The sequence below is a fragment of the Osmerus eperlanus genome, chromosome 14 (genome assembly GCF_963692335.1).
Source record: "Osmerus eperlanus chromosome 14, fOsmEpe2.1, whole genome shotgun sequence".
NCBI classification, from domain to species: Eukaryota; Metazoa; Chordata; class Actinopteri; order Osmeriformes; family Osmeridae; genus Osmerus; species Osmerus eperlanus.
In genome coordinates this window covers 17,029,266-17,055,720 of record NC_085031.1, presented here as the reverse complement: position 1 = coordinate 17,055,720, position 26,455 = coordinate 17,029,266, and the positions used below count along the sequence as shown (strand labels likewise).

At 50.7% G+C, this 26,455-nt stretch overlaps 1 protein-coding gene across 1 annotated transcript in view; it reads right to left on the bottom strand.

The window, feature by feature from the left end:
* Positions 1–199: 199 nt before the first annotated feature.
* Positions 200–26,455, bottom strand: part of tbck (TBC1 domain containing kinase) — a 38,798-nt gene continuing 12,542 nt past the window's right edge. Inside the window, exons 19-26 of the mRNA XM_062478828.1 lie at positions 26,139–26,222; positions 25,499–25,584; positions 22,256–22,292; positions 19,848–20,009; positions 14,544–14,731; positions 9,169–9,332; positions 5,299–5,464; positions 200–1,221 (exon numbers count right to left, since the gene is read on the bottom strand). Of these exons, the coding sequence (XP_062334812.1) occupies positions 1,111–1,221; positions 5,299–5,464; positions 9,169–9,332; positions 14,544–14,731; positions 19,848–20,009; positions 22,256–22,292; positions 25,499–25,584; positions 26,139–26,222 (998 nt within the window). The 3' untranslated portion in view covers positions 200–1,110. The remainder of the gene's footprint in view (positions 1,222–5,298; positions 5,465–9,168; positions 9,333–14,543; positions 14,732–19,847; positions 20,010–22,255; positions 22,293–25,498; positions 25,585–26,138; positions 26,223–26,455) is intronic.

Sequence of the window (26,455 nt, the reverse complement as noted above, 5' to 3'; positions counted from 1 at the left end):
TTTCCAAAACGCCACATTACAACCAACTACAAAGCACTTAGAAGTATCAACTTACATTTTAACTGACTACCCTGCCAATGGCAAACGAGAAAACGCATCTGATCTGTAGTTAGGTAGACATCCCTTAAAATATTTAGCATTCTGGCAAACACAACTTTACCAAAGGACCTTAAAAAGACTGGAAACCATACAATAAAAATAAATTAAATTTCTTTGTTTTTAATGCACTACATTTACAGTAGTCCAAAAGACGTTTCACAACAATAATTGTGCCCGGGCATTATAACAAACACCAGTATTGTGTTGAGAAACACCAGGGTTGCTGTAGACATGGTGGTTTTTAACAAGTCATTTCCACATACAGTGAGTCCACATTAATTCACATCTCCTTTTTACCGTAGCTGTTCCAGACATCTTCTGGACTTACGAAGTCAGTGGAGTCGAGTCCAATCAGAGAGCTCCTGGTAAACACCTCCATTCATCTCTGAAAGCCCCGGTATTCTACATACTGCATGTTTGTCTGCCATTCACATTCTTGCTCAGTGTGCAGGCAGGCGGAGGTAAGATGGGCATGGTGGCTGCAGGGAGATGGGCATGGTGGCTGCAGGGAGATGGGCATGGTGGCTGCAGGGAGATGGGCATGGTGGCTGCAGGGAGATGGGCATGGTGGCTGCAGGGAGATGGGCATGGTGGCTGCAGGGAGATGGGCATGGTGGCTGCAGAGAGATGGGCATGGTGGCTGCAGGGAGATGGGCATGGTGGCTGCAGGGAGATGGGCATGGTGGCTGCAGAGAGATGGGCATGGTGGCTGCAGGGAGATGGGCATGGTGGCTGCAGGGAGATGGGCATGGTGGCTGCAGGGAGATGGGCATGGTGGCTGCAGGGAGATGGGCATGGTGGCTGCAGGGAGATGGGCATGGTGGCTGCAGGGAGATGGGCATGGTGGCTGCAGGGAGATGGGCATGGTGGCTGCAGGGAGATGGGCATGGTGGGCTGTGTGCGATGCGTCTATACGTGTATCTGGGGGTGGTTTTTTGTGTGTATATGCGTGTGTGAGTGTTTGTATGTATAAACACATGTGAGATGTCTTTACGTATGCAAGAGTGTGTGTCAGATCTGAGGTGAGGGCACTGTCAGAAGGCCAGTAGGTTTCATCTTGTTGATTCCTCCGTCCAGAACACACACCCTCGGAAAGTTCACCTGCACCAGGTGAGTAGCAAACTGGAGGGAGGGGGGAGAGAGAGGGGTAGGGAAGGAGGAGAGCGAGGGGGACAGCGAGGAGGAGAGAGAGAGAGATCAGACAGATAATCATCAATCGTAAAATCATGAAACATCCATCATGCATATTCAATGTAATTACTACAACAAAACAAACACAAATCATCGACGACGAGGAGCTTTTAGCTCTTTAGTATTAGACTTTAAATTGTATTTATACATTCTGCTTTTCTACTGTTTTTCTATTAAGATCTGTATACTTTTATTGTATGCACCTTCCTGCCACAGTAAATTCTGTGTTTGTGTTAACTTACATGGCAATAACAAACTATTTTGATTTTCAATCCTGCGCATCGTGAGGGTGATCGATGACGTGAATCCGCTGGTTTTGTAAAGCGTTCTTTCAATGATTTATTTAAGCCCGAGTCATCCAGGTTATTTCATCAAAGAGATTAAACATCTTCACCATTAACAGTCACACTTTCCATCAATCATCTTTCTGTTTCAAGTTCTTTCATACAGGCCTCACGAGCCAAGAGTTTAAACCTGAACAACAAAAGCAGTTTTTTTCTTCACCAGCAGAACTCTTCCATCATTCCACTCGTACAAACTCAGCTAAAGTCTCACGGCAGATCTGTCGAATCAGATTTATCTATCAAACCTTCCCACAACCTATATATATATTCTACAGGCTTGTGCCCATAAAATCACAATTGTTAAACTAAGTGAACAAGTGACTCATGAGAGCATATGTAACAAGCACAAGCAATGTGATGGGATAAGTAGATAATGCAGTCTGGTGCCTCCAACACAGTTTCTCCTGGTGGTTTCCATGAGAGAAAAGCAAACTGCGTTCGTCACTAATGTATCAGGATGAGTGACCTTGTGACCTTTATTCAAACTGCATTGTTCACGGAAACTCACCCCATTTCAACCTTCACAACACATTTCTCTCAGCTACATGTCTCCAATACAACAGATTGCGATGGCTAATACGTTCAGTCTATGAAGTGGTGTGATGTACTGTACAGTTCTTGTCTACACGGCGCATACACACACAAAAATACACACGCACAAACACACAAGAAAAAATCGAGAAAGGAAATCGATTCCTTGCTTGTTCTGGGAAGACTGCCCTTTCAATATTTCATAAAGATCTTCAGATCTTTTCATAAAGATCTTCCTTGTCAAGCACTCCGGTTCACGAGTCCCAATGAGAACTGAGTTCTCTTGCTTCCCGGAGAAGCATTACTCAGAGAGAAAAGGGCAAGAAAACAGCCCCCCTGAGACAAACCAACGCTTGCAGAAAAAGCAAAGGATGAGAGGAGGAAAACAGAGAGGACTGAGAGAGAAACGATCTGTAAAGAAGAGGGAGAGAGAAGGAACCTGTCTTCACGAGCCCCGTGGCCCAACTGAAAGCACCGCTCCCTTAAGCCCTGAGACAGGGAAAATGTCAAATCCACTCAGAAAGCATCTGGTAAACACCTCCATTCATCTCTGAAAGCCCCGCTATTCTACATACTGCATGTTTGTCTGCCATTCACGTTTCTGTTCAGACCTGGGGAGCGCTCAGGCAGACGGAGGTAAACATGAAAGAGAGGGATGGAGGGGGGGGGGAGGGGAGGAAGGAGCCTAGGGGTGGCCTGGTGGGAGCAGATAAGGAGGAGGGGATGCCAGGCACACACACACACACACCACACACACACACACCACATCCACACACACCACATCCACACACACCACATCCACACACACCACATCCACACACACCACATCCACACACACCACATCCACACACACCACATCCACACACACCACATCCACACACACCACATCCACACACACCACATCCACACACACCACATCCACACACACCACATCCACACACACCACATCCACATCCACACACACACACACCACATCCACACACACCACATCCACACACACCACATCCACACACACCACATCCACATCCACACACACACACACCACATCCACACACACACACCACATCCACACACACCACATCCACACACACCACATCCACACACACCACATCCACACACACCACATCCACACACACCACATCCACACACACCACATCCACACACACCACATCCACACACACCACATCCACACACACCACATCCACACACACCACATCCACACACACCACATCCACACACACCACATCCACACACACCACATCCACACACACCACATCCACACACACCACATCCACACACACCACATCCACACACACCACATCCACACACACCACATCCACACACACACACCACATCCACACACACACACCACATCCACACACACCACATCCACACACACACCACATCCACACACACCACATCCACACACACCACATCCACACACACCACATCCACACACACCACATCCACACACACAAAGCAACAGACACAACACACACATGCTTTTGTGACCTGAGAGCTAAGGCAATAGGTTGGGAACTCCGCACATGTTCACTTCTGCCTTTCAAGTGTGACATGTTCTTTTATTTTGAGACGTAGTGTTGTCATCACTGGAGCTTCACCATCTGTTCATCCCTGCCTTCGTTTATGGAAACAGGCCCTGAAAAAAAACCCCAACCGTTGTGAAGGGTAATGTAGCTGGGCTAACGGAATACAAAATACCCTGTGAGAATGTATTGGTATAAATAACCATGTGACAGGGCATTCTGTTTTGATTACATCGGCAATATTTCATAGCAGGGGGCCTTGGGATTCTCAGCAGTGTTTTCCTGTCATGGTTAAGCACCATATGGCGGGGAAGTGTTGACTAGGAGTGTCACAGGAGATACTGGAAGACTCTCGCTGGCTGACATGAAGGCAAAAGAGCCGTTTTAATTACACTGAGGGGAGAGCTCTCCTCTCTCTCCTCTTTCTCCCCTCTCTCTCCCCTCTTTCTTTCTCTTCTTCCAATCTTTTTTTGCTTTGGTCTCTACAGATGAACACTCTGCGTGGCACACCTGGCGGAGATGAGGATGAACATAGTTTAAAAGCAGTGCTACAACACTTGTATAAACTGTTAACTAGACTGTATAAACTAGACCAACGCTGATTTAGCGTGTTTGTGTGAGGGGAAACCACACTCAGCAGCATTGCTGCATTCAGGGCGGGTTGCCAGGTTTGCAGCATTGCCGCATTCTGGGCGGGTTGCCAGGTTTGCTGCAGTTTGTCTGCGATGTGTGCGCTGTGGTGACTGATGGAAGGAGAAGGGTTCCTCCTAACAGGGATTCTCCTTGGTCCTGACCCTGACATGCACGCTACTTATCCTCCCACACCAGCCTGTCAGACTGCCACAGCTCTCCTCCAGGGTGAGCGTTTATCTTCCCTCTGACTGACTGACCAACTGACTGACACATTGCTTACCTGTTTATCTGGCTGTCTAACCAACTGACAGTCTGCCTGTCTTTGCCTGACTGAGTCTGTCTGTGTGATTCTGGCTGGCTGTCTGTCTCTCAGGCAGGCTGACAGGCAGACAGGCTGACAGTCAGTTTCATTATTCTATCCTGTCTCTCTGACTGGCAGCTAGCCTCATTATCTTCCTGTTTGACTGTCTTGTGTCTCAGCACATTTGGGATTGTCCCAGTCAAAGGTCGGACTTAACGAAGATGGTGGCGGATCTGGAGTTCGACATTCCCCTTAGGTCCAGCAGAGACAGTTCCTGGTTCACACACGTTAAACACCTTACCTCAACATTACCGAGGACCTGTCAGTGGATAACTAGCGACTAGGGAGAATCAGACAAACCTTCCACCCCCTTAAAAAAAAACAAATTTAAGGGGAAATGTTACTAAGAAATTGAGTGAAATCTGGCCCTCTCCTGGGTGGGGTGTGTGGGGGGGTGGGGGTCAGCTTCAGACCTTTGACCCCTGTTTAAACCCTCGTCTGATCTGCCTGAGGATCTGAGAGGATCATCTCCGCTAGCAGGCCCCACGCTGCACAGGACCAGGGGTGCACTGGATTTCACTCTCAGTTCGCACCTGGAGGTCTTCTCCTCTGGTTGCAGTGTGTGTATCTAAGTGTGTGTGTGTGTCCTCACCGCGGTGGCGTAGTTCATGTTGTGGCTGATGACCACAATGACTCGTCCCAAGTAACCTTGCAGGGCGGGGGGGCCGGGGGCGAGGCTGAGGCCGGGGGCGGGCTCTCCGCTGGGTCCAGGGGTGTAGGGGACGTTTATGCTGCCGGAGATGTGGCCCCTGCCGAAGCTGAGTCACCAGGTTAAGGAGAGATACACACATTTAGTCATTTAGGAGACGCTCTTATCCAGAGCGACTTACAGTAAGTACAGGGACATTCTCCCAGAGGCAAGTAGGGTGAAGTGCCTTGCCCAGGGACACAACATCATTTGGCACGGCCGGGAATCAAACTGGCAACCTTCAGATTGGTAGCCCGATTCTCTAACCGCTCAGCCATCTGCCCCCTACACACACACCCACACCCCCTGCCGGGGTGAACCACACACACACACACACACACACACACAGCTGGGACGGCCTGCACACACACACGATTGCACAGCGCTTCTCAGACCACCACATATACATTTAAAAAAAATCCCAATTTTCAAGAGTGGGGTGTTAACGCTGTGACAAACGTAAAACGCTAAACCTGTGAGTATTTAAGTAAAAGTACTTGGATAGGATCATGAAGTGCAAGCTTGCTCCAAACCTGGAGACCTTAACGTGTTTGAAACCATGCCATCCTCTCGGCGTGGAGCAGAAACCTGGCAGGGGGAACACAGCGGGACCATAAACTAAACCCTCTGACGTCTCCTCCCTGACGTCTCCTCCCTGACGTCTCCTCCCTGACGTCTCCTCCCTGACGTCTCCTCCCTGGGTAACGGGAGGAGGTGGAGGGCAAACAGGAAAGTGGCCTGAGCAGGCGTGAGGACAGGTGCTAGAGGATGTGATTTGGGGCCTGGACGAGGTGATGGGGCGGGGATTACGGGGCAGTCCATCACCGGTCTGAGCACACACAGCCTGACTGTTTAGAGCAGGGGTGCTCAATCCTGCTCCTCAGGGTCCACTGTCCTGTGTGTTCTAGATGTTTCCCTGCTCCAGGACACCCGAGTCAAATGAATGGGCTTCACCAGGCTTCCACAGAGCTTGATCATTGTATTTATTTTTTCCTTCATCAATTCTTTTCATTCGCTCGTTCGCTCTCCATCCTTCACTTCCAACCAGCTTCCCCATCCTTCTCCCTGGGCTGATTAGACATCATCATCTGATTCTTGAGAGCTGGGAGACACGCTCGCTGATTAAGATAGTTCTGGGATCTTAATCTTTCTCTTTAGTCCCCACCCCCCCTCCCTCTATCTTTCTCTCCCTCTCTGGAAGAGAGGGATCACAGCTACTAACATGCTGTTCCACCAGTTCACCCTAATCAACCCTGTCATTGTTCTCACACTACATGCTGTAATAACTGAATAAGTGAAGCATGCTTGTCACCTAAGTACGTACGTGTGTGTTGGTGCGTGTGTGTGTTGGTGCGTGTGTTGGTGCGTGCGTGTGTTGGTGCGTGTTGGTACGTGTGTGTGTTGGTGCATGTGTTGGTGCGTGTGTGCTTGGAACGAGGGATGAAGAGGAGAATATGATGACAAATTAAAGTAATAACTTAATTGGAGGGAGGGAAGGAAGGAGGGAGAGGGGCGCGGGCCAGAGAAAAGAGAAGAAAAGAAGGATTGCAGAGAGCTCCGGAGCGCTGGGGGAACAGGGGGAGCCAGTGGCATGCATGCGAACCAGATGATGGAACAAAGAAAGTGGGGAGAGAGCGAGAGAAAGGAGAGAGAGAGAGAGAGAGAGAGAGAGAGAGAGAGAGAGAGAGAGAGAGAGAGAGAGAGAGAGAGAGAGAGAGAGAGAGAGAGAGAGAGAGAGAGAAGGAGAGGGGAGAGACAGGAGGGAAAGGAGAGAGAAAACAGAGAGAGGAGAAAAGAGAATGAGCTTGGTATAATTGAATAATCATTCTCCGCGAGGACGGCATGAAAGCGAGAGAAAATGCTTCCGTGGAGAGCAGCTTTTGACGTTATTGCTACATATTTTAGGACGAGAGGCGGCCTGGCCATTTTGTCGAAGCAATTAGAGTCGTTCTGTAAATCATTTCTTGGAAACGTTTAGACCCCAGTTCCACTTCCCACAGCATGTACAGTGTCTGCTATGGTCATCTGCAGACAGCATGGAACGAGTTTCACTGCACGGATGCTGGAGACACATGGTTTTGAAGCTAATGGCTTAAACGACCATTTTCTAAAAGATTGGAGCAACCGTCACACTTTAGGATGCACGTGTGCATGTATCAGGTGACTTCAACACACCCAAATGATAATCCATTGTTTGTGATCAGTGACACTCAAAGAAAAAGTTTACCCCTTGATCACAATGCATAATGGCCAAGGGTTGCCAGATTGGTCGTCGTCCCCCCCCTTTTGTGCTTGTGGGTTACCTTAAGGAGGTCTAGAGCCTAAAGAATGCAACGGATTTAGGCAAAAGGAGAGGCTGCCAGACTTAAGTTTGGTTCCAATTAATCCCCCTCCCTTGGTTAGTGAAGGGTTAAGTATCTCTAAAACATTCTGCCGACTTCTAAAGCCGGATGGGCTCCCGTCAGTCTTAAAGGGGCTTCCAAGAGTGTTTCAGCCAGATGGGAACATCCACAACTGAAAGTGTCCATTCAGGGGAAAAGTGCATTTTTATATGAGTGATATTGCAGGTGTTTTTTCTTCTTCCGCTGAATCAATTGTTAAAATGGATGAAAGAGTTATTGGATCTGGCAACCTGTTTGGCAACACATTCTTTAATCTGAGGGATTAAGGAACAACTACTGGAGAGTTGAGCCTGGGCCTGCCTGCCGTCCACCCACCACACCACACCACACACACCACACCCACCACACCACACACCCACCACACCACACCACACCACACACCACACCACACACACCACACCACACCCACCACACCACACCCACCACACCACACCACACACACCACACCCACCACAGTAGAGAGCAGCAGTGTGGCCAGAGGCGATGCCAGGACACTGTGCCTCCACCAGCGGCAGCTTTACGGCACCCGCCCCCCCTCACCCCCACGCCGGCTCAGTGAGATCTTCCCCTGTAGCCAAACCCTTCCCCCGCGCCCCCCCCTGCTACAGGGCATCTACACGCTGAACCACCAGGATGTAAACATCTCAGGAATCACCAGGACAGTCGTGGAAGTTTTGTAACGTTTAGGGACAGTCTCATCTGAAAAGCTAGCATCTGGTTACATCTAATAACTGTTTCTGTCCTTTGTGCTGACTTTGTCGCCCCTTGAAATAAATAAAACCTTTAGAAAGACACACTTAATCATTTTTCTTGAACAACACTGCTCTACTCTCTAGGTTGGACTCGCTAGTTGCACTGTAATGAAATACAGGCTTCAAAAAAGCGATACCGTTACTGCCCTAGAGCAGACTTGAATATAATTTTTAAGTATTAAATAAGAGATTACTACATTTCCATTTTATGAATATTTTGTATAGTGACATACTTATTAACATTATGGATGTTTGTTCTTAAGTGTACTTCCAACTATAATGTGATTTCTGCTCTGGGATACACAGAGGCGGAGTCCAGCTGACATCATCAAGAGGAGACGACATGGTAGGGATGTGACTGTAGATCAAAGCCTTTTAGATGTTCCAGAGTCTAGGTGAAGGTCGAGGGTCGAGGGGTGATCAGGCCTTCGCCATAGCTGCACCTGAACTTTGGAACAAACTGCCGATTCAAATTAGAACTGCCCTCACACTACCTGTTTTGAAATCTAAGCTAAAATTATTTATATTTCATGTTTTAATGTACAGTTAACGGTAGTTGTTTTGAACAGTGTTCTATAAATACGGAATCGATCGATTGAAGGTGGCCTTGTCAAGGATACTCGTCGGCGCTGCGGATGTCGACGGCGAGGATCTTGGGCTTGCTGGTGCGGCTCTTCCTGGAGGCTCCGCCCAGCGCCAGCTCACACAGGGCGATCAGGTCCTCCGCAGAGACGCGAGGAGAGAGCTCTGCCTTCAGGTCTGCCAGCTCCAGGGGCTCCCGGGACTGGGGAGGAGGGATGGGGTGGGGAGAGGAGGGATGGGGTGGGGAGAGGAGGGATGGGGTGGGGAGAGGAGGGATGGGGTGGGGAGAGGAGGGATGGGGTGGGGAGAGGAGGGATGGGGTGGGGAGAGAAGGGATGGGGTGGGGAGAGGAGGGATGGGGTGGGGAGAGGAGGGATGGGGTGGGGAGAGGAGGGATGGGGTGGGGAGAGGAGGGATGGGGTGGGGAGAGGAGGGATGGGGTGGGGAGAGAAGAGGCGGGGTGAGGGGGGGATAAGGGGAGGGAAGAGAGCAGAGCAGAACGGCGAGACGATTATATCCTGTTGACGTTGTGTGTCACATGCACACACACACACACGACACCCAGCGGCTTCTAAACAAACACTGTAGCTTTCTTCTTCAACAGGAGGCTCCACGGCCCCTCTCAGCAGCCCCTTAACACGACCCTTCAAACCTGATTACCCAGCAGCACCTTAACACGACCCTTCAAACCTGATTACCCAGCAGCCCCTTAACACAACCCTTCAAACCTGATTACCCAGCAGCCCCTTAACACAACCCTTCAAACCTGATTACCCAGCAGCACCTTAACACGACCCTTCAGACCTGATTACCCAGCAGCACCTTAACACGACCCTTCAAACTTGATTACCCAGCAGCACCTTAACACGACCCTTCAAACCTAATTACCCAGCAGCACCTTAACACGACCCTTCAAACCTGATTACCCAGCAGCACCTTAACACGACCCTTCAAACCTGATTACCCAGCAGCACCTTAACACGACCCTTCAAACCTGATTACCCAGCAGCACCTTAACACGACCCTTCAAACCTGATTACCCAGCAGCACCTTAACACGACCCTTCAAACCTGATTACCCAGCAGCACCTTAACACAACCCTTCAAACCTGATTACCCAGCAGCACCTTAACACGACCCTTCAAACCTGATTACCCAGCAGCACCTTAACACGACCCTTCAAACCTGATTACCCAGCAGCACCTTAACACGACCCTTCAAACCTGATTACCCAGCAGCACCTTAACACGACCCTTCAAACCTGATTACCCAGCAGCACCTTAACACGACCCTTCAAACCTGATTACCCAGCAGCACCTTAACACGACCCTTCAAACCTGATTACCCAGCAGCACCTTAACACAACCCTTCAGACCTGATTACCCAGCAGCTTCCTGCAAACTGCTCCTACTGAAGGCCCAGTGCTACACTGCCAGTGTGCTCTCAACCCTGAAACAAAAAGGCTCTGAATGTGCTAAGACCCACCATTTCCTGTCTAACAGGCTTCTTCTTCTCCACTTCCCCTGGCACAGCAGGGGATTGTGGGGTTTGGGAGGAGGATTGAAGGGTGAAGTGTGGAGCGCACCAGACTACGTTTGGGAACACTGGAAGACTGCAATACCCACAATGCAACAGCGACATGCTCTGATGGTCACGTTAATTAAGCAGACCTTTCAAACATCGGAAATTCAATTATGATTCAATAAATAACAATTAAACACATCTAAGTAGTAGAGGGCGAATGAGGGAGGGAATATGAATGAGGGAGAGAAAAAGACAGAAGGAAAGAGAGAGAACGAGAGAATGAGAAAGGGAGAAGGAAAAGAGAGAGTGAAGGAGAGACTGAAAGTGAGAGAAGAGGATGACAGATATTGCCGTATAGATCAAGCAGTCACTAATTCTACAGAGCTGTCAGGCATCGTTGGGAAGCACTGAGCTGTCAGGCATCGTTGGGAAGCACTGGGCATGAAGACAAGCGCTGGTGGAGGAGAGAGAGAGCAGGGGGAGAGAGAGAGAGAGAGGAGGCCGATCCTTCATCCTTATCCATTCTATCCTCTTCCCCTCTTTTAAAAAATCTTTTCTCAGACAGACTTGACCTTCAGCTTTCTGAGGTCTAAATACCACACCTCCACACACACACACACACACCCACACACCTCCACAATCACACACCACACCACAACCAACACCCACACTCCAACACACCCACACCCCACACACCTCCACAACCAACACACCCACACCTCCACACACACCTCCACACCAACACACCCACACACACACACCTCACAACCAACACACACACACCCCACACACACACACACCTCCACAACCAACACACCCACACACCCACACACCACACACACCACCACACCCACACCTCCACAACCAACACACCCACACACACCCACACCTCCACCACACCAACACACCCACACCTCCACACCAACACCCCACACCTCCACAACCAACACACCCACACCTCCACACCACACACCCACACCTCCACAACCAACACACCACACACACCTCCACAACCAACACACCCACACCTCCACACACACCTCCACAACCAACACACCCACACCTCCACAACCAACACACCCACACCTCCACAACCAACACACCCACACCTCCACACCTCCACAACCAACACACCTCCACAACCAACACACCCACACCTCCACAACCAACACACCCACACCTCCACACCCACCTCCACAACCAACACACCCACACCTCCACAACCAACACACCCACACCTCCACAACCAACACACCCACACCTCCACAACCAACACACCCACACCTCCACAACCAACACACCCACACCTCCACAACCAACACACCCACACACCTCCACAACCAACACACCCACACACCTCCACAACCAACACACCCACACCTCCACACACACCTCCACAACCAACACACCCACACCTCCACAACCAACACACCCACACCTCCACAACCAACACACCCACATAACCAACACACACACACACCTCCACAACCAACACACCCACACCTCCACAACCAACACACCCACACCTCCACACACACCTCCACAACCAACACACCCACACCTCCACAACCAACACACCCACACCCACACCTCCACAACCAACACACCCACACCTCCACAACCAACACACACACACCTCCACAACCAACACACCCACACCTCCACACACACCTTCACAACCAACACACCCACACACACCTCCACAACCAACACACCCACACACACACCTCCACACAGACACACCAGAACTTAGTTCCTGAGAGAAATATGCTTTTTCCCTCCCTCCAGTAGTCATGAACACAGAGCAGCTCGGAGCATCATCAAACTCCTCCCAGGGTATTGAAGAAGACTAACAACAGCAACGGACTTAATGATCTGGTGAATATTGATGTAGAAAATGCCAGCCAGACTGATGGCTAGCCTGGGGAAGACTTCCGGAAAGTTCTGACACGGGTTTACAGTCGGCGGGAAAATGACTCATCGACTGGAGCTTTGGGCCGAGAATGGATCTAGTTTCCCCGTTCGGGGCGAACTGGAACGCATCATAACACCGTCTGACCGGTCAACTGTATTACCCATGATGCACTGGGAGACCTCTCACTTGGAACATGGCTAGGATTGTATAACCTAGGTCTGTAAGTGTGTGTGTGTGTGGTCGTAACCATCACCGTGAATAGAACTGTAATGAAACAGATTCAAGGTCAATATTCTCACTTGCTCTGAAGACTGGTCATTATGTTCCATCAGTGTGTTTTCATGTGAATGTGACTCAGTGTAACCTGCCAGCAGCCTGTATTGACAATGACACTGTGACCTTTGTTCCACCGCTGTGTATCTGTGTGTGTGTGTCTCCATGTGTCTCTGTGGTGTGTGTGTCTCTATATGTGTGTGTGTGTGTGTGTGTGTGTGAGGCCCAGAGATGGATGTGAATTCTGATCAGTGTTACCATGTGAATCAGGCTCCTCCACTAGGGAGGCTGGTTAAGAAAGATTACACCAATCACTGGGCTTCCAGAACACAGGGGGCTGGCAGGTGTGTGTGAGTGTGAGTGTGTGTGTGACAAATCTGAAACAAGCAAGTGGACGTGCCCAAGTGTGAAAGGCAAACAGGCCAGACGGATGAAAACAGAAACAAACACACAAACGCACACACGCACTCTCACAAACGCACACACACACACACGCACTCTCACAAACGCACACACGCACTCTCACAAACGCACACACACAGTTTTTGAAATTAGCGAGTAAACTTTAAGTGGACCGCCTACCCTTCTGCTTCAGAGACCGACACCTGCTGTTTTAGTGTGTGCTCGCTAAAACAGGCTGGACTGAATGGATCCATTCTATCCTGTTTAGACCAGTGAAAAAAGATCCACTACTGGCAGCTGTGCATGCTTACATGTGCTACTCCTAAGTGTGTGTGTGAGAATGTTCCAACTGGTCAACAGCTTCAATCATCTGTCAGTGTGTGCATGTAGTGTGTGTGTGTGTGGGTGTGTGTGTGTGTGTGTTTGAGGAGGGCGCCAAGAGAGTGTTTATGAGCTTCCAAGTGGAGGCGCCCCTGTGAACCACCAGTTCAACTACTGTGTGTGTGTGTCTGTAATACCGTGTATGTGTCTGTATTATTGCGTGTGTGTGTGTGTGTGTGTGTGTGTGCGTGCGAGAGGGTAACTGTCTCCTTGCTAACCAGCCACTTGTCTCAAATTCCAGCCCTTGGGGAATTTATACCTCCGGCCAATCATAAATTAGGACTGTTCAAGCTGACAGTCTGCCTGGCGACAGGGACAGACAGGGAGACAGTGGGCACAACCCCGTCTGGCCCGGACTTGCGGCCATGTTGGACAGATGATGGATGGAGAACATAAAAAGAGAGCGGGAGAGAGACAAAGAGAGAGAGCGGGAGAGAGACAAAGAGAGAGAGCGGGAGAGAGACAAAGAGAGAGAGCGGGAGAGAGACAAAAAGAGAGTGAAAGAGAGAGAGAGACAAAGAGAGAGCGGGAGAGAGACAGACAAAGAGAGAGAGAGAGAGCAGGAGAGATAGAGGGGGAGAGAGAGAGATGTCCAGTGTGTCAGGTCTGTTGCTCTACATACCATGTTTAAGAGTTCGAGGCTTGTAGGATTTCACAGCAGTCTGCTTTCACAGGTGGCACATACCTCCACAGATGTCTCTGTTCGATCATGTTTAAGGCCTCTATCACACACACACACACACACACACACACACACACACACACACACACACACACACACACACACACACACACACACACACACACACACACACACACACACACACACACACACACACACACACACACACACACACACACACACACACACACACACATACATCCTGTAGAGTGGGCTTATTAGTGTGTGTGTCCTCACCAGGTCGGTGGTGGGCGTGTCCTGGTAGTCCGAGGAGAAGCAGGCGGGCAGCTGGCCGGGGGGGTCGGGGGCTGGGGCACCACGGGGGGCACTGCGGGGGGGCTGGGCGTGGCGTCGGTAGGTGGCGCTCCGGGGCGTCCAGCAGAACAGGCTGATGGACTCCCTCACACAGCGCTGGATGTCTATCTCTGGGGGCGGAGGAGGAGGGAGGGAGGAGGGAAGAGGGAGGGAGGGAGGGAGGAGGGAGGGGGGAGAGAAGGAAGGAGGAGGGAGGGGGGAGGAGGTAGAACACAATAAACTGACTGGAAACAGAGTTCAAGGCAGGTGAAAACGTGATGTGTGTGAAAAGTGAACTGCAGGGAGGGGGGGAGGGGGAGATATTGAAGGAATCTGTCATCGTTAGGAACTCACAGCAAATAACCTCATTAACAGTCAAGAGTGTCTAAACGGCTTTCACGGCTTCATGTTGATTTCTCCACACTTTGCTCTCTCTCTCTGTACGTGTGTGTGAGAGAGAGACTGTCTGAGGTTGTTCTGTACATCGTTCTGTGTTCTGCTTTAGAGAGAGCATGTTGTGATTTAATTGTTGATGTTTGATTGTATTTTACAAATGACTTAACCTAACCATCGTTAGGTCAGTTGCCATTGATCGTCCATTGTTACTATAAAGGCCTACCTCTCCCTCTCTACCTCTCTCCTACTCTCTCCCTCCCTCCCTCCCCCCTTGACACGCGCTCTACAGAGCCATTGTGTAGCTCGCTCTCATTAGAATCTAGCCACTGTACTACTCTAGCCAACTAACCCATAACTTATCTGGTATTTGTTCATTATAATTACATTTTCCTAAATAAATCATTGTGTATAATATTCGCGTATCTCTCAAGTTATCTGATCTGCCCTACTTTCATAGAATCCACTACTTAAGATTAGACTGATTATTACGAAGGCTATTATTCAATAAGGTTAACAAGGTTTCCTCTGTCCCTTTAACAAATAAGAGGTGGTGCCCCCCCCAAAAACTAGTTACTTTATTATAAATTAAGTATTGCTAATCTTAAACGAGCAAACCCCGCTACAGAGTCTCCTTGGTCGGGGATCTGAGCCGCAAAGTTTAGAGTGTGTGTCTTGGCTGTGGTCTCACATTGTTAGTCTTCCATCTCGAGTCTCAACCAAGAGTTTCAGATCTGGAGACCCTCCAGTAGCACAGAGACCCACAATGTAGTCAGCCTCCCTCCCTCTCCTCCTCCTCTCCCCTCCCTCTCCTCCTCCTCTCCCCTCCCTCCCTCCCCTCCTCCTCCTCCTCTCCCCTCCTTCCCCTCCTCCTCCATCTCCCTCCCCCTCCCTCCTCCTCCTCTCCCTCCCTCCCTCCCTCCCTCCCTCCCTCACGCCACGTCTCACTGGTTAGAGGATTACAGGAAGGAGACTGACTGGATTAACGCAGGATTCACACATACAGGGAATTCTACGCTCTGCCCCTGTCACACTCTCTTCACACTCTCTTCTCACGCTCTCTCTTTTCACTTTGCCTACACTCTCTCTCTTTGCCTTTGTGGTTTTTAATTTCCCGGACAGATAACTAAAACGACTAGAAATGTGTCTAATCAACAGCTCTCACTGTGATACGGCGATAGGGCTGGGGTTAGGATTGGGGCTGGGGTTAGGACCAGTCTAGCACAGACACAGTAGTGAACCCTAGCACAGACACAGTAGTGAACCCTAGCACAGACACAGTAGTGAACCCCAGCACAGACACAGTAGTGAACCCCAGCACAGACACAGTAGTGAACCCCAGCACAGACACAGTAGTCAGCTTTCATCAGTCCCACTAACCCCTAATGACTGGAGAACACAGAGAGCCGGATAGAGTAATAAAGGTGAGAAGGACCAAGTGTGAACAAACACAATCATCTGGTGACCGGAGGGGACGACAGAGGCAGGTGTGCAAGCAGGGCCGACTGAGTGGATCTCTCTCGCTCTCGCTCTCTCTGTCTGTCTGTAAACACGCAGAGAGAGAGCTCTGTGTCTGGTCTGTCTTCTGAGTCTCCCAGCATCATCAAGTACCTGAATGAAACTGTGGCTGTGATTGTCCTTAATGACTCCTCATGTCACAACAGCACCTCATCTACCTGACGGGAAAAATACTCTGTTAGTCAGGAACTGACTGCAGTGTCCTCTACCTCTATCCACTGTATTCCTCTCTCCCCCTCACCCTCTCTTCTCTCTCTCTCCCTCTATCCTTTTCTCCCTCTCTCTCCCCCCTCTCTCTTTTCTTTATCCCACTCTCTCCTTCTGCCTTCCCTCTCCTTCCCTCTCTCCCTCTCCTTCTCTATCCCCGTCTCACCCTAGCCAGAGTCAGCAGTTGCAGGCACAAATATTTTACCTTTATAAGGAGAGCTCTCCAATTCTCTCCCCATTTCTATCTCCCCCCGACCCTTATTGAGTTTGCCAACATTTAAGTGAGAAAGTGACTGAACTCCTGCCCGGCTCCCTCCCCAGCCCCTCCCTCCCCCCCTCCCTCCCTCCCTAGCCCTGCCCTCCCTCCCTCCCCTCCCTCCCTCTTCAATACTACACTCTAGCCTCCATGGCAAACATCAACTCCTCTTCTCCACAACTGTTCAAGTTGAATGCCTTTCTCCTCCTCTCAGGAGGTGGTGGTGGGGGGGGGGGGGGGGACTGCGTTCTTAACAAACTGATTGAGCTGTATCCCCCTGGCGAAACGCAATGCATTGTGGGCATACATTATAGATGCTGCCCCTCGGATTTTGTGTCACTGACACTTTGCTGAGGCAAGCACTTTGCAGACGAAGACAGGATTGGTCGTTAGAGGACACACACACCTTAAAGCTGCACTAAAGCTATGAACCAACACATAAGCGCCGAGCTTAAAGCTCTCTGGAGCCCCGGGGGGGGCAGGGACAGTAAAGCCTGACTTCATCCGAAAAGAAGTTTAGCATCCCAGACCGAATAGCATGAATCACCACAGCAGGAGAACCAAGGGAGAACTGAGGGAGGGATGGAGGGAGGGAAAATGAGGGCGGAAGTAAGGAATGAATTAGGAGGGAAGGTCAAAGAAGGGAGGGTGTGAGGGGAAGATCACCCTGTGATTTGAGAGAGAGTGATAAGTAGACAGGCTGGGATTACTGTCTCAGTTAGAGCTGGCAGAGCAGGTGTGTGTGTGTGTTTGATGGCTGACTGAATGGATGGCTAACCAGCTAACTGAGTGGCTGACATCCCAGCCTTCACAGACTGCCTCAGGTGAGAAAAGACAGAGGCAGGGTACTGAGTGTGGAGGCAGGATGGAGGCAGGGTACTGAGTGTGGAGGCAGGATGGAGGCAGGGTACTGAGTGTGGAGGCAGGATGGAGGCAGGGTACTGAGGGTGGAGGCAGGATGGAGGCAGGGTACTGAGTGTGGAGGCAGGATGGAGGCAGGATGGAGGCAGGGTACTGAGTGTGGAGGCAGGATGGAGGCAGGATGGAGGCAGGGTACTGAGTGTGGAGGCAGGATGGAGGCAGGATGGAGGCGGGGTACTGAGCGTGGAGGCAGGATGGAGGCAGGGTACTGAGCGTGGAGGCAGGATGGAGGCAGGGTACTGAGTGTGGAGGCAGGATGGAGGCAGGGTACTGAGTGTGGAGGCAGGATGGAGGCAGGGTACTGAGCGTGGAGGCAGGATGGAGGCAGGATGGAGGCGGGGTACTGAGCGTGGAGGCAGGATGGAGGCAGGGTACTGAGTGTGGAGGCAGGATGGAGGCAGGATGGAGGCGGGGTACTGAGCGTGGAGGCAGGATGGAGGCAGGGTACTGAGTGTGGAGGCAGGATGGAGGCAGGGTACTGAGTGTGGAGGCAGGATGGAGGCAGGGTACTGAGTGTGGAGGCAGGATGGAGGCAGGGTACTGAGCGTGGAGGCAGGATGGAGGCAGGGTACTGAGGGTGGAGGCAGGATGGAGGCAGGGTACTGAGTGTGGAGGCAGGATGGAGGCAGGATGGAGGCAGGGTACTGAGTGTGGAGGCAGGATGGAGGCAGGGTACTGAGTGTGGAGGCAGGGTACTGAGTGTGGAGGCAGGATGGAGGCAGGGTACTGAGTGTGGAGGCAGGATGGAGGCAGGGTACTGAGTGTGGAGGCAGGATGGAGGCAGGGTACTGAGGGTGGAGGCAGGATGGAGGCAGGGTACTGAGTGTGGAGGCAGGATGGAGGCAGGGTACTGAGTGTGGAGGCAGGATGGAGGCAGGGTACTGAGGGTGGAGGCAGGATGGAGGACATGAAGAAGGATCTCTAGCTCTACCCCTCCCTCCCTCTCTCTTAGAATCCACAACCAAAGAAAACAACTCCAGAGGGGGGGGAATAGAGAGAGAGAGAGAGAGCGTGAGAGATGCAGTTAGTGGGAGAAGTGTTGAGAGTGGACTGCTATCAGTGAGACAGATAGGGTTATTGGCATGTTCAGACACTGATAAGAGATAAGTGTCTGGTAGATATCCTTATCTCTCACAGCAGTACTTCCATATCCTGTCTGCTGTGAGGTAGAGCAATACTACAACAGCTTCCTTCAACAAGGTTCTTCACAAATGCTTTCTTTGCAGATAATGTTTGACTAGGGCTCGGCTGCATTATTAGGAATGCCATGGGTTATCTTGTGCCATGGGTTATCTTGTGCCATGGGTTATCTTGTGCCATGGGTTATCTTGTGCCAAGTCGATCCATTTAAATGATAATTGCCTCTATTTAATGATCTCTCCAACTGGATAGCTGTAGTGTTTATGCAGCGCAAGACTATGGGCTCACCTTCACAACACACTGTTTTCTTCTCATGTTTACTTATTCCTCCTCTAAACCCAATGATTTCCTCTGCTCTGCTCTGTCCCCCAGTCTTATCTCTCCTCCACCCCCCCCTCCCCCAGTCTTACCTCTCCTCCCCCCCCCCTCCCCCAGTCTTACCTCTCCTCCACCCCCCCCCCCTCCCCCAGTCTTACCTCTCCTCCACCCCCCCCCCCTCCCCCAGTCTTACCTCTCCTCCACCCCCCCCCCTCCCCCAGTCTTACCTCTCCTCCACCCCCCCCTCCCCCAGTCTTACCTCTCCTCCACCCCTCCCCTCCCCCAGTCTTATCTCTCCTCCACCCCCCCCCCCTCCCCCAGTCTTACCTCTCCTCCACCCCTCCCCTCCCCCAGTCTTATCTCTCCTCCACCCCCCCCCCTCCCCCAGTCTTACCTCTACCCCCCCCCCCTCACCAGGCAGGTCAGAGAACAGGAGAATCCCCCCCCCCCTCACCAGGCAGGTCAGAGAACAGGAGAATCCCCCCCCCCCTCACCAGGCAGGTCAGAGAACAGCAGGATACACTCGTTGAAGCCGTTGGCCAGCAGCCGTTCCCTGAGCTGCAGCAGTATCGCCACGCCGATGCAGAAGGGGAAGGACGCGTTGCCCAGCAACAGCGTGTCCCACAGGTGAAAGATCTTGTGCAGAGGAAACACGTCTGGGGGGGAGATAAACATGACATTGGTTACTGGGGGGTACCCTTGTAAGTGCACCCTAGATACCCTAGTTGCCACTAACTCCACCCTATATAGCCTAACTGCCTCCTAGATAGCCTAACTGCCTCCTAGACAGCCTAACTGCCTCCTAGATAGCCTAACTGCCTCCTAGATAGCCTAACTGCCTCCTAGATAGCCTAACTGCCTCCTAGATAGCCTAACTGCCTCCTAGATAGCCCAAATACCACCTAGCTGCCCCACAGATAGCCTAGCTGCCCCCTAGACAGCCTTGCTGGATAGATAAGCTAGGGGCAGCTAGGCTGTCTCGGTTCTCTCCCTGCTGACACTAGAGACAGCATTACACTAGCCTCCTGTTAAAAGTATAAACAGCTTATGTATGTGTGTGTGTGTGTGTGTAAGGGGAGGGAGCCTGGGAGACTCCGGGAGAACATTAGCAGTCGGATGAGCAGACTATGGTTGCATGAGTGACATGGATGAGAGTGTGTGTGTGTGTGTGAGACTATGTTAATGTCTGTGTGCGTGCAAGTGTTTTTAAGTATGTGTGTTTGTGTCGTGGTGTGCATGAGTGTGTGTGTGTGTGAGTATGGCTATGTGTGCACGTATAAATGTGTGTGTGTGTGTATGCATGTGTGTGTGTGTATGTGTGTATTATAAGGCCACTTGACAGCATTAGCATTCTGGGGGCTGTCCACCAGAGAGAACAGGACTCACACACTGACCGGGGGGGCGGGGGAGGGAGGGGGAGGGCATGCTGGGGTCACACTGCACTCTCAGCCCCCCTGGGCCGGGGGAGGTGGGGGGATGGGAGCGTGGGTAGCATGTAGATTGTGTGTGTGTGTGTGTGGGAACCACAATGTGTGTGTGTGTGTGTGTGTACGTATTATTGAGGGTTTGGATGTGTGAGATCTTCAGTGTGTGTATGGGTGTGTGCGCGCATGCAAGGAGATATATAGAACTATTGGTCAATTAGCAATGCCTAATGAATTATAAATAGGGCATTAAATGGAATGTTAAATCACATTAATTTAAAAGCCCCATTATTATGTTCTAATATAAAAATCTGTATTCATTTAGTGACCAATTCAGCAAAGCCAAATAAAAGCAAAAGATTTTAATGGCACCTTGCCCTATCACCAACAAGAGAACCCAACATATTTCAAGTCTTTAACTGAAGATTTAAGAGGCTTTAAAGCATCTTTACCATACCAAAGTTGCCCCTTCCCCAGGTGAGACAACTAAGATAATTATATTTATTTAGCAGATGCTTTAAACCAAAGCGACATAGAAATGTGTTGTGCATATAGAAGGTGCAGCAGAAGATCAAGGATCAAGTACATGGTTCTACAGGTGATCAGAGTCAAGTGATGACTCATGGCCCAGCCATGGGCCATGGACCCATGGCTAGCCTAGCCTGCTACACCACCCAGCCCATGGCTAGCCTAGCCTGCTACACCACCCAGCCCATGGCTAGCCTAGCCTGCTACACCACCCAGCCCATGGCTAGCCTGGCCTGCTACACTAAACCAGCCCATGGCTAGCCTAGCCTGTTAAACTAAACCAGCCCATGGCTAGCCTAGCCTGTTAAACTAAACCAGCCCATGGCTAGCCTGGCCTGCTACACTAAACCAGCCCATGGCTAGCCTGTTAAACTAAACCAGCCCATGGCTAGCCTAGCCTGCTAAACTAACCCAGCCCATGGCTAGCTTAGCTTGTTACACAAGCATTGCACAAACTCTGAATGATACCAGTTTGATGAGCAAGTCTATCCCATTAGACTTCCCTCTCAGAGTCCCAGCCGGGAAGGACAGAGGTCTCTATGGGGAACAGAATCAATTAGCGGTCTGGGAAAGGCCAGTGTAAAGCCACACAGCTCTGATCCAGAACGGAGCGGCTGACCTTTTCACAGCTACCTGTTATGAGAAGGAGATTCTAAAACGACAAACTTAGCTTGAGACCAAAAGGCTTCTCAATACTCCCCGTCGCCGACCTGCCACCTTGCACAAACAACCTTCGGATAGCTTTCTGGAGAATATAGACATGTTTATAGTGTGCGCTGCATGTGTGTGTGTGTGCTGCATGTGTGTGTGTGTGTACGCTGCATGTGTGTGTGCTGCATGTGTGTGTGTGTGTGCGCTGCGTGTGTGTGTGTGCGCTGCGTGTGTGTGTGCGCTGCATGTGTGTGTGTGCTGCGTGTGTGTGTGTGCGCTGCGTGTGTGTGTGTACTTACGGGTGAACATGGTGAGGAACCAGGGAATAGCGTAAAGCTGTGAGGGCAGAAGAATTTTCATATGTAATTATCACCCTCTAAAAACATACTGATTAATGCCAGGGAACTGATGTGCTTACTGAAATAGACTAGTTCAAACTATTCATAAACGTTGATACAAACAACATTTCAAATCATGTTTGGGGTGCAAATTAGTAATTTGATTGTCAGTGGCAACAACCTTTGATGTCGGCAAGTTTGAATTGCCTCCGGGTAACAGAGAGGGAGAGAGAAATGGAGAGAAGGAGGGACAGAGAGATGGAAAGAGAGGTGGAGAGATGGAGAGAAGGGGGGGGGGAAGAGAGAGGATGGAGAGGAGGTAGAGATGGAAAGGAGATGGAGAAGTCAGTGGGGAGACAGCTAACAATGAAATCTCATTACTCCAATCACACACACACACACAGCCACCTGTTCAAACAGAATCTGCTGATTTGTCCAGAGTCCCGTGTCTCCTGAGGACAGTCTCATTTTCACTGAGAGGAGGGAGAGGAGAGAGAGAAGGAAGGGAGAGGAGAGAGAGGAGGAAGGGAGAGGAGAGAGAGGAGAGGAGAGAGAGGAGAGGGAAAGGAGAGAGAGGAGGAAGGGAGAGGAGAGAGAGGAGAGGGAGAGGAGAGAGAGGAGGAAGGGAGAGGAGAGAGGGAGAGGAGTGAGGGATGGATGGAGGATATTGGAGTTGATTTTGTCTGGTTAATTGGGAGCAATCTCCCCTGGGGCCTGAAAGGTTTTCTTGTACCTGGTCTCGCAAGATTCACATCGCCCCTCAACACGCACACACACACACCACCCCTTCCGTACCCTGGGGTAATGAACCAGGGAGAGAGACAGGAAGGAGGACAGCTCTGAGTCTCAGACTCAGTACTGACTACACTTTCTCACTAAAGTTTAAGTAAAAAAGCGTGGGCTCTGACACATAGTTAAGTAAAAGTAGCCATTACTACTACCTGTTTTAGTGTCACGTTGGTAACTGGAATGAGAGCACTCAATTATTTCTGTAAAACATTCTTTCAAACTTTCAAATATTGTTTTTCCCCCCAAAATGTAAACCTTTCCGAAAATATTTTTTAAACCTTTCAAAACTTTTTTTCATAACTGTTCAACCTTTCAAAACTTTTTTTGTTTTCATAACTGTTTTCCGAAAAGATTTGTTCAACTTTTCACAGACATTCCAATCCGAAACGATGTACACCGGTTGATTTGAACTTGGAGTGTCCTTGTTATATACAGAAGAGGCGGTTTCCTCGCCAAAACACTTTAAAACAAGACGAGAGAAACACAGAAAAAAAGGACTGTCTGCAAGTCTTGAACTTCACAAGGGAATTAGTCACGGTGTGTAAAAAGGGACTAAATGTTGGACCAACATCAAAGTTCTGTGAACCAACACAGTCCAAACATTATTTTCTGATGCAGACTTGTGAAAAGAACACTAATCTGTCTTTAAAAGGACAGAGTTGAACCCTTAATCTCAGGCCTTCCTAGTGACATCAGAGGACAGTTATGACCTCTGGCATTCCAACCACGAAGAGCAACAGTGGAGGTTCTAGACTACTTCAACAAGGGGGGCAAAACTGGGGCCAGGTGTACTGTTAGAGGGGCCAGTTACGATTAACATAACTTATCATAGTTTTCTTCACTGCATTGCAGGCATTACCAGTCAAAAAGACAATGTTTATAATGATTCAGAATCTACATTTAGGGGGGGCCACAAGGGGGGCCTGGCCCACTGTATACTGATCTACTGACTGGTTGCTGTATTTACTTGTTTAAACCAGTATTAGGTACAGGCTGTGTGTCAACAACTAACAAGGAGACGTCTTGTTTCCAGGCGAGGAGGGGGCGTTTCCCTCTCCTCTGCTTCCTCCTGGAAGACTCAAGAGATGGAGACGAACGCACAGGAAACACCCACAGGAACAGCGCTACATCGCAATATCTGATTGAAGCCTTAATTCTCCCTATTGTCCTCTGTAAGCGTCTGAAGAACAGCTGTTTTGTTTCCTCAGAATAGACGGGTTGATCTGACGGGGGCTGAGGCGCTTCACGTCTTTCAAACAGGATTTATAATTTCAGTGTTTCTTGGGTGTTTTCTGCACACAAAGAAAGAGAAGCAGTCTGTGGGGGGGTGCTAAACAGGAAGTGCAGTCTGTGGGAGGGTGCTAAACAGGAAGTGCAGTCTGTGGGAGGGTGCTACACAGGAAGTGCAGTTTGTGGGAGGGTGCTAAACAGGAAGTGCAGTCTGTGGGAGGGTGCTAAATAGGAAGTGCAGTCTGTGGGAGGGTACTAAACAGGAAGTGCAGTCTGTTGAGCGAGGAGGAGGAAGAGGAGGAGCTAAACAGGAAGTGGTCGTAACCTGACCACCTTGGACCTTGGACCACGGAGAGATTGATGAGGAGGCAAGGAGAGAGACGGATAACAAGGGAAGGAGAGAGATGGATGGAGAGAGACAGACATAGATGGATGGAGAGAGAGAGCGAGAGAGAGGAGGTGGAGAGAGCGAGAGAGAGCGAGAGAGGAGGTGGAGAGAGCAAGAGAGAGCGAGAGAGAGGAGGTGGAGAGAGCAAGAGAGAGCGAGAGAGAGGAGGGAAACAGGGTCAGACAGAGAATGAGATTGAAAGAGAATTGTGACAAATTTGGCAATACAGAGATCCTTCAGGGAGTGAAAGAGTGGGAACAGAGAGAGACAGCGAGAGAGAGAGAGAGAGAGAGAGAGAGGAGGGGGAGAGAGCGAGAGAGAGCGAGAGAGAGAGAGGTGTGCAAATCATCACCAGAGGGGTGAGGGGAAGGCTTGGCCCTGCAGGAACTCAGGAAGGACAAAGTCCCTTTAACATTACTGTGTGTGTGTGTGTGCGTGTGTGTGGTCTCAATGACATCGAGGAGGCGATGTGATTCTTCCTGCTTTATCTGTGGACTGGGCCTGGAGCCAGAGCCATTCACCACACTCACTCACCTCCATCAGCTCTGCCCCGCAGGGAGAGGGGGAGGAGGGGGGGGGGGGGCGAGGAGGGGGGGGGGGGGGGGGCGAGGAGGAGGAGGGGGGGGGGGGGGGGAGGGGGGGGGATGTCTAATGTTCCTTTACGGTGCCCTCCACAACTGTTCAGATATTTTAGCTTCAGGACACCTTTGTTGGAAGATGGAGATGGAGAGATTAACATGGGGGGAGTGAGAGAGAAGGAGGGGGAGAAGAGGAGGGGGGGAGGCTGCTGTACTCACATCTGGGATGAATCCGATGTCGTTGAGGTGATTGCTCAGCTCTGGGTCATGGAACGCGATCATCTGGGAGAACACTGTCAGGTACTCTGAAGAACGGGGGGGGGGGGGAGGGAGAGAGAGAGAGAGAGAGAGAGAGAGAGAGAGAGAGAGAGAGAGAGAGAGAGAGAGATAAAACAAGACTCTTAAGACAGAAACTCTGAGGTACTCTGCAGGCGTTCACAAAAGGGCAGCCATTTCCTGCGCCGCTGCCGTGGCGATGACGCCTGTCTAACAACGGGGGGGGCCAACTGTGACAGCTCTCCATCGGGCTCAGCCCCTCGCCCCTTGCCTGGTACGACCCCACATCTCCAAATGACAACTCCCCTCCTCTGCCTGCCGACCGTCGCCGCGCCGACCCTTCTAATTAGTTTCCACGGTTACGGGCTACAACGTCAGGAAGCATGGACGGGGAGGCGTGACGCTACAAGCGCCGATGCTATCTTTAGTCTTAACTCGGGATTTTGTGGCTCGACGTCGGTTGGAGGGGCGAGGACGGGTTGCCAGGAAACCGGACGTGGAGGGGGAAGTTTGTAATGTAAATGACGGCGTTGGAACGACTGTGATGATGGAGGTGTGTGTGTATGAGAGAGAGAAAGCTTACCTTGGATGACATGAGAGTTGTCCTTGAGGAAGAAGTTGTAGAGATACTTGGGGATGAAGGCAGACATGCAGGCATACGCCAGAGCTGGAGGAAGAGGAGGGAGGAGGGAGAGGAGGAAGGAGAGGAGGAAGGAGGAGGAGGAGGGAGAGGAAGAGGAGGGAGAGGAGGAAGGAGGAGGAGGAGGGAGAGGAAGAGGAGGGAGAGGAGAAAGGAGGAGGAGGGAGAGGAAGAGGAGGGAGAGGAAGAGGAGGGAGAGGAGGGGAAGAGGAGGGAGAAGGAGGAGGAGGAGGGAGAGGAAGAGGAGGGAGAAGGAGGAG